At 55.2% G+C, this 8,497-nt stretch overlaps 1 protein-coding gene across 1 annotated transcript; it reads right to left on the bottom strand.

Annotated features, from left to right (window-relative positions):
• Positions 1–2,794: 2,794 nt before the first annotated feature.
• Positions 2,795–5,507, bottom strand: GJA4 (gap junction protein alpha 4). Its single transcript, XM_028512209.2, has 2 exons — positions 5,418–5,507; positions 2,795–4,325 (listed from the first exon to the last, which is right to left on the bottom strand). Exon 2 carries the CDS (start codon positions 4,306–4,308, stop codon positions 3,313–3,315), a length of 996 nt encoding a protein of 331 aa, XP_028368010.1. The 5' UTR covers positions 4,309–4,325; positions 5,418–5,507; the 3' UTR covers positions 2,795–3,312.
• Positions 5,508–8,497: the final 2,990 nt, after the last annotated feature.

Raw genomic sequence — 8,497 nt, 5'->3', positions numbered from 1 at the left:
CCCCTGACAAGGCTTGGAGGTGAGCTGGGGCTGGTAGAGCAGTGGTATAGGTTGAACCCAGTACCTCCACAAAGGTATGCCGAAGTCCCAACCACCAGCAGCTCACAATGACCTTATTTAGAAATAGAACCTTTACAGAGGTGATCAAATTAAAATGAAGTCATTAGAGTGGCTCTAATCCAAAATGTTTGGTGACTTTATAAAAAGAAGTTTGGACACAGACACTGTGCACAGGGACAAGGCCACATGAAGATGAAGGCAGGTGACATTCCTACAGGCCAGGGAACATCAGAGTGACAGAAGTCCACCAGAAGCTAGGGTCGAGGCATGGGACAGATTCTGCCTCCCAGCTCTCAGAAGAAGCCAACCCTGCCCACACCTTCATCTTGAACTTCCAGCCTCCAGAACTGTGAGAAAATAAATGTCTATCATTGAAGCCCGTAGTGTGTGGTACTTTGTTATAACAGCTCTAGGAAATAAACACAGATGGGATGAAGCTCACAATCACTCTTTAAGGGATGTCTTCACCCTACAGCACTGCCCTCACCCTGCTCTGTGTAGTCCTCTATCCCAGTACACTTTCCTCACCTTAACCCCCCCAGCCCAGTTGCCATTGTGTTTGCATTGCCGTCAGTTTAGGACCCGACCCCAGACTTGCCGAAGGTCCAAATACCCGGGCCCTGGACTGACCACAGCCCCAACACCAAGATCAGAGCTGACGAGCTTTGAGGGAGAGGAAAGATGCCCTCCTCACCTAAACCTGTCTTCTTCTACCTTTATGAGCCAGAACAGGTAGGGAATAGCAGAAACACAGGCTCCCTAGGCCCTCAGGATGGGCTGGCTCTAACAGACAAACTTTAACTGGCAGATCTGGCCTCTCACCCTGACTGGGAGTGCATCCTGAGAAGTGAACAGCAGCCTCCTGGATCATGCTCTTCCAATGCACGAACAGCCTACTTTCTGCCTACTCTTACTCCGCCCCTTCTCATAGTCAAAGTGAGTGCAGGGTAGGCACACGGGGCATAGAACTGTCTCCCTGGTTAGTCTGGGAGACTCACCGAGGAGCTGACACAGACGCATACTAAGCAGTGGTCCAGATTCCTGAGAGGCACAGATCATCACTGGAGACGGGCTGGAGAAGTCAGGGAGGGCTTCCTGGAGAAAGGACTTATGATGACCTTCTTGGAGAGGGTGGTCTGAATCTTATTGCATGAGCTCTAGGAGCCAGGCATATTCATACACATTCTCTTATTTTTATTTATTGCCACTTATGAGGTCAGTGACATCTAAATTTTATAGATGAGAAAATGGAGACCCTGAGAAGTGAAATGATTGACCTAAGGCCACATGGCCTTGTACATGTCAGAGGCATCACTGAAATTGAGGACCCTCTGGTGTCACCGCTCATCACACTCCTCCTTCTGCACCCAGGCTCCGCTTGTTCCAGGGTAGAGTAGTATTTAAAGGACTGATGGGGTTCGGGAAGTTCTCGGGAAGAGGTACTCCAGGTTGGCAAAGGAGCAGGGTGGGAACATACCAGGTGAGTCTGGGGAGCCAGGAGAAGGCTGGTCTATTGGCCCTCAGGGATTCAGAGGAAACAAAGGGGGTCAAAGCTGGAAGAGTAAGAGGGCTGGTAATTTATCAGGCTGAGCATTCAGACTGGATGGGTAAGTAGTGAGGGAATGAGCTCTGGGGTGAGAGAGGGTTGCAGAACTGGTGTTTTGGAGATCTATCTGGATGAGTGAGTGGCCAAGTTGCCAACCTGCAGGAAAGGCTGTCACGGAGAAGCATGTGGCCGTGTAAGATGGACCCCATCCCTTCCTCCAATCCCAGCCCCGGATCTCCCTGTATAGGGGAGGACAACCAGCTTGCCTCCAAGGGCCACTACCTGAGAGCTCCCTCTACCTGGGTCATCTTTCACACACACAGAAGGTCAGCTCTACCAATACTGGGCTCATCCTCAGCATTCTTCCCATTTCCTAGAGGGCTCATCAGGCCCTGAGCACTTCCCACAACTGCTTGGCCCTTCCCTTCTCCATGCCATTGCACAAACTATTTTCTCTGCTGAATACTCAGTGTCTTCTCACCCTCCCCAGTGAGCTCCTGTTCACCGGTCAAGATCTGGTTCAATTGTTCATTCTTTTTTCCTGCAACTTTTGTGACTCAGAGGCAAAGATGCAGTCCCTCCACAGTCCCTTCTACCTCTCTATACTGCCATTGTCTGTTCTTACTGAGTGAATTTTAGGTGTATGGTGGGGAGACAGGATGCAGGCCCTTGAGTTGCTCATTCTGATGGGCAGAAAGGGCCAAGGTAGAAGGGGGTAAATGACCTAAAGCTGCCTCTCAAGTACCAATGGGCCAGGATGAGGTGGGCTGGGGTGCAGGGTCCATTGGAGCTGAACTGTGAAGGCCTCAGCTGGCAGGCTGGCTTCAGGAACAGTGTATCCAGTAAGGGAGCACACTGCAGGGGCCAGAGTGGCTGGGGCATTAGATGGCCATGGGATAGGATGGGAACAGACACTACTTTGGCCACGGATTAATGGACAGCTCGAGGGGACTGGGGCAATGGGGATGTAAGGGGAATGGTGCCCAAGGCATTTCAAAAGGCAGAACGTTGAGGGCTCCGGACTGCTAAGAGGCAGGAGGTGTGAGTTTGAGGGTTTAAGGTGCTAGCCGGAGTTGGGGTTGCAAAGACAAATGATACAGGATGGAAAAGAAAGGCTGGGGAAAGCAACTGCCCCCCTCATCTCCCACCCTAATGCACATCACAGCAGCATCAATATACACACCTCACTTGTGATCAAGTCCTGTTTATTTTAGAAGCATAAACAGTGCAACCAGGAAGGAGTGATGAGAACAAGACACCAGTCCCCTGACGGGCCAGATCCCGCACAGGCTCTGTGTGTGTAATCAAGGCCGACCCAGCAGCCTTGACCCGCCTTTGCCTGTGAGAAGAGGGTGTGAGGGCAACCTGGGTGGAGGAGAGTCTTCCGTGACTCTGGGGGTGGAGTAACATGGCTCCAGCTTCCTCTGAACCAAGTGAAAGAGGCCAGAGGGCCCACACCTTTGCCCAGGAGCACCCCAAGCTGGCTCTGTGCCTGGGGCAAAGCCAGTTTCTGGAGGGAAAACCATGGTTCCTCTGGTCACCAGGAAGGCCCCAGGTGTTCAAGAATAGCCTACAATGAGGTCCTGTGGCCAGCAGGCACCCACTTCCCCCTGCCCTGGTCATCTCTGCAGCTCCTTCAAGAAGGAGGCATCCAAGGCAGCCAGATTTCCCAGACCCTGCTGCTGGCTGACTTAAGCCCCAGGTTCCTACAAATACTGCTTCTTGGAAGCATTGCTGATGCAGCTATTAGGGGATTTCTGGCTACTCTGGGGGTATGGGTCCACGAAGGGGGGAGGCCTGGACGAAGCCAGCCTCTCCATAGACAGGTTAGCCCAATTCTGCTCACTGAATGGGGGCCCGCTGTAGGTGGGGCATGGCTCGGATGAGGGCTCCTGATCCATGGGGAGGTAGAAGATCTGGTCAGCATGAGGCCTCGAGGGGCTGTCCTGAGCTGGAGGGGCAGCCTGGCCCTGCCGGGCCCTCAGTTTCCGCATGAGGTAGCGGCACAGCAAGTGCACCAGCTCCAGCAGGTTGAGGAACAGGGAGATGAATCCAACCACCTGCATGAAGATGATAAAGATAGTTTTCTCGGTGGGGCGAGAGACGAAGCAGTCCACACGGTGGGGGCAAGGCGGGCGCTGGCACACAAACACGGGCTTCATGGTCCAGCCGTAGAGACGCCACTGCCCATACAGGAAGCCCGCCTCTAGCACACTCTTGAAGATCACGCTGATCACGTAGGTGCCCATCAGCGACCCTTGGATTCGCATGCGGCCATCTTCTGCCACTGAAATCTTGGCCATCTGACGCTCCACGGTTGCCAGCGCCTGCTCCACGCCTGGGTCCTTGCCCAGCAGTAACCGCAGCTCGGCCTCCTTCTGCCGCAGCCGCTCCTCACGCCGAGACAGGTAAATGACATGGCCCAGGTAGATGAGGGTGGGCGTGCTGACGAAGAGGAACTGCAGCACCCAGTAGCGGATGTGGGAGATGGGGAAGGCCTTGTCATAACAGACGTTGGTGCAGCCCGGCTGGGCTGTATTACACTGGAAATCCGACTGCTCGTCGCCCCACACTGACTCACCGGCCAGGCCCAGGATGAGGATGCGGAAGATGAAGAGCACCGACAGCCAGATCTTGCCCACCACAGTGGAGTGCTCCTGGACCTGGTCCAGCAGCTTTTCGAGGAAGCCCCAGTCGCCCATGTCTCCTGGGCCTCCGTCTGCAGGGAGACAGAGGACATTTCAGCATGGCATCCTTCTCAGCTGCCCCCTAGCAACAAGGCTGCGGCGAGCTCCGCCTTGCCCTCGGCACCCACAGGGAAACTGAGGCTCAAGGTGGAGAAGGGACTGGCCAGGGGGCTCACACCCAGCAGGGTGGTCAGGACTAAGGGCAGATCTTTGGACGATGGCTGCTAAGCTCTGGCAAGGGTATAGCTAGGTTCCTGTCTAGTCACACTTCTGTGTCCCTCTTGCCCCCAGCCCTCGTAGTCCCAGGATATCCACAGCCCCAAAAGATTCAGATCAAGTTGAGGCTTCTGAGCCTATGGGAACAGAGAATTTGAGGTACTTATCCAAGGTCACACAGCTGTGCCATGTCCCTCCTCCCTTTTGTCTAGGACATGCTGTCCCCAGACAGTGGAAAGGGGTGGTGGTGCTACCTACGTTCAGCTGCTCAGTGGGCCCAGAGCTTCAGGTCCCTGCTCCCTTTGTGGTACCTCATTCCTACCTTTGAGTCTGGGTGGGAGGGTGTCAGACCTAAAGGCAGCATCCTGCACTAGCTCCACCTGCCAGCAATAGCGACCTGCTCTAACCTATGGATGCCTGATCCAGTCCCCTTTCTGCATCCCTCTCAACCAACACCCTCCCCCCACCCCTGCTCTGCCCCACCTGCCCCAGCCAAGCTGCTGCTGCCAAATTCTAAACTCTTGAATTGTCATAGCAGGGTGGAGGCACAGGCCACAAAGTTCCCAGAACGTCTTAGGGGAGGGGGAATGGGGGGGGTGAGGAAGGAAGGGGAAGAAGGAGCAAAGCAGTTTAGAGCCAGCCTCTGGAACCAGACAGACCTGGGTTCCAATCCCCATTCCCTCTTACAAACTAGGACCTCGCTAAGTGAAGACCTCAGCACCTGTCTCCTCTCTTGTAAAATGGAAATCATAATATTCCTTCCTCCTGGGGTTGTAAGGATACAATGAAAGAAGGTGGGACCCCTGTTAGCACAAAGCCTGGCCACAGACACCCCTCAGAGTAGTAACCCTCAGCTCTGGTCAGGTGGCAGGTGGCGCCCCGGCCCCCCACCCCCAACCACAACTCACCGCCTGACTGCCAGGCGGCCCAGGTGGCAGTGGGGACTCTCGGAGGCCAGAGAAGCCCTGCAGGACCGCGCCTGGAGCCTGGGGCTCCTTAAATAGCGCGGAGGGGCGGGGCAGGGGCAGGAAGCGGGGCGGGAACGCCGGGCACAGCTTTTCAGAGCCGGGGGATGGGAGGCGAGGTGTGGACTACTCGCGACTCTCAGGGGAAGCAGCTGCGGCGGTGGCTTGGGGTCCGGGAGTTTCAGGGGCCTCTCTCCGCCTCCTCCCACCGGTATTCCAGGCGGCCGACTCTCCGAGTCGCCGCGGTTCTTGGGTGATGGAACAGGAGTTCTCCAAGGCCAAGTTTCTCAGGGCGGGGTGTTGGGGCGGGTGGAGGTGGAAATGGAAAAGATTACAAGAATTTGCTGATCCATGCAACTGGCTGGAGGGGCTGTGAGGGTGGGCAGATGGGGATGAGGAGCAGGAGTGTGGAGGAGATTGTCCTAAGACACGACTGGTGCCGGACCCTGGGGCCAGTTGCCGCCCCAACGCAGACTGCTTCTCCTAAACGCCCCAGAGTCTCCTAGGAGACTCCGACGGACCCCTCCCCTACGCACCACACTCGGCGGCGCGGCTGGTTCCAGAAACAGCTGTTGCCCTGCCCTCGCTGACTCGGAAGGCATTTCCCCTCACCTGGGGCGGGCCATGCCCCAGCACCCCCTCCATCCTGACCTGTCCTGCACGACACTTTAGCCCCTGCCAGGAGACGGAGGATATCCACGTTATCTTTCACACAAGATGTGCCTCCTCCTCTTATGTAAGTTCCCTTAATAAACTTGGCATAATAAATGCTGAGGTCTCCGAACATAACTGGGCTTCCCGGGAAGGGCCTTCCCTTGACCCTGGGGGCCTGCTGTCACGGTGAGAAGAAGGGGGACCACTGAGTGTTAGGCAGCCAGTGGGCCCACACTGTGCCAGAAACTGGTAATAAAGGCTCATTAGGGCTTGGGAAACCGCAGTGTCTGCCCGCCTCAGAGTCTGTGGTGGATCCCAGGTCTTAACCCAGCCTGTGTCCTTCCAGGCAGGCTTCACAAACACCCCCACTCCTGGGTGGCTATACAGAATCAGAGGCCACTGAACAACCCCCAGGGACCACTTGACACTGGGGAGGGGAACTCTCTCCACCTTTAGCTCGGATCCAATTTCATGCCTCTAAGTGGAGGAGGTGGGCAGAGCCCACCATCACTCATCCAGGCTTCACCCTGTTGAACATTCAGGAGGGTCTGCCATGCTGCAGCCCTGTAGCCGTGGGCTCTGGCCACCAGCTGTCACCGGCTGCAGCAGGAGGTGGGAACGGAGCTTCTCAGCCCTCGGGTCACAGGAAAATGGTAAATGTGGAAGGTTCTCCTGAGAAGGGCAGGGTGACTTACAGAGCACTTGGTTAAGAATGTTTCCTGGAGGAGATTGCATTAGGCAGGCTGGGGATGTGGGTGAAGTGGGGGAAGAGCGTTCCAGGCAGAAGCAATAGAAAGAGCAAAGGCCCAAGGACCTGGGGCTGCCAGGTCCCAAGACCTTGGCTGCTGCCTCCCGGGTGCTGAGCCTTCACTGCGTTGGTGGGTGGAAGCAGTAGAGCTGAAGCCGAGACTTCGCGGTTGACCCCTGTGCCCTTGGGCAAGTTGCATAAACCCCTGTGCCTCAGTTTCTTCCTCTGCAGAATGGGGATAAGCAATAATGTTGTGTAGGGTCGATAGGAGATCATACACAGAAAACAACTTTCCAATGAGTGGTGGCTAAATACATGTGACAAAAGGACTGTGACAAAAAGCATTTGTGAGTTGGTCTTGCTGGGAATTGTGGATAAAAAAAAAGGGGGGGGGGTTCTATGGAAAGTAACCTCACAGCGATTTGATCATAAATTCCTAACTAGGCAGGACAAGGCGAGTGGCCACATCCCAGGCCCATGGCTTCTTTAGTTAAAGGCTTATCTTTGCCTTAAGTAAGCCCTGTCCATTGTTTCTGTGAATCAAGGTTGATGCCTCCTCCAAACGCCTCTTTTCAGACCCCTCTTCCAAAGTGTGACCACTCCCAAGGGAGTTAAGAGCTCATTAACTGTGCTGTAATCCCATACTTACCTTGCTTGGTTTTCTCCCACCTTTGAGTAATCTTTCTTAGGTTCCCTCCTTAATTCCAAATGCATTTAAAAAAAGCTGCAAACTGTCACTTCTTGGAAGCATTTGTCTTATAGTCTGTTGAAATTTTGCTTCCAGGCGTATCCTTTGTTTGAGTGAAACTCATAAAAAGTGTTTATAGGTTGGACCTTTCTTCTGTCAACAGAGCAGAGGGGGGCAGAGTGTTGGGGTGAGGATGGGAGAGGAAGCTCAGGGGCTGGGTGGTGGCGGCAGGGATGGCTCAGATAGGGGATGAAGCCTGGGGCAGAAAGGCCCTTCTTGCTCCATGAAAGGGTTTAGTCACTGGACTCCTAGTGCCCCAGGGTCCAGCAGGGTCGTGCCTTCAGCCCTAACAGGACTTTTGGGGCAGCAAGTGGGGTGGGCTCCGCTCAGACCGCAGAACTTCAGGATCAGTCTGAGCAGAGTCTTCCAGTTCCACAAAGCCGACGAGTGCACCCACTTGGTTCTGACCCCTGAGGTCGTGAGAACAGAGGTCCCTGGAGCCGGGTCCTTGTCGTGTCCCACTCAGCCTCTGCTTCCAGAGCCCCTTTCCTGCAGCTGGGCCCAGGCTCTCCCAGAGCCGTTTGGATGCAGCTCCTGGGAAGGAGAGAGGAGCAGGTGGGCGTGTCGAGGCTGCCCTCACCCTGCTTTTCTGCTTCTTCAAGTGCTCTGGAAGTCAGGGTTTGAATGACCTCGTCCCTTCCCAGGGAATGGAGGATCAGCCAAGACAGCAATCCCCATAACCTGGCCATTGCCCCTGGAAAACATCCCTAAACCCCACCTCTCCCTCTGTTCCCACTGCCCTGAGCCTGCTCAGGCCACCTTCTCAGCAGCCTCCCAAAAGGGGGAAGGCTGGAGGTCTTCCAGCCTCCAGTCTCCAGCCCCAGCCCAGCCTCCACCCTTCCCTGACCAGAAAACACTGCCCCGCTTAAACCC

This window comes from Phyllostomus discolor, chromosome 5 (assembly GCF_004126475.2).
Source record: "Phyllostomus discolor isolate MPI-MPIP mPhyDis1 chromosome 5, mPhyDis1.pri.v3, whole genome shotgun sequence".
NCBI lineage: Eukaryota > Metazoa > Chordata > Mammalia > Chiroptera > Phyllostomidae > Phyllostomus > Phyllostomus discolor.
Note: the sequence above shows the minus strand (reverse complement) of the source record. Positions and strands in the feature narration are given on the sequence as shown.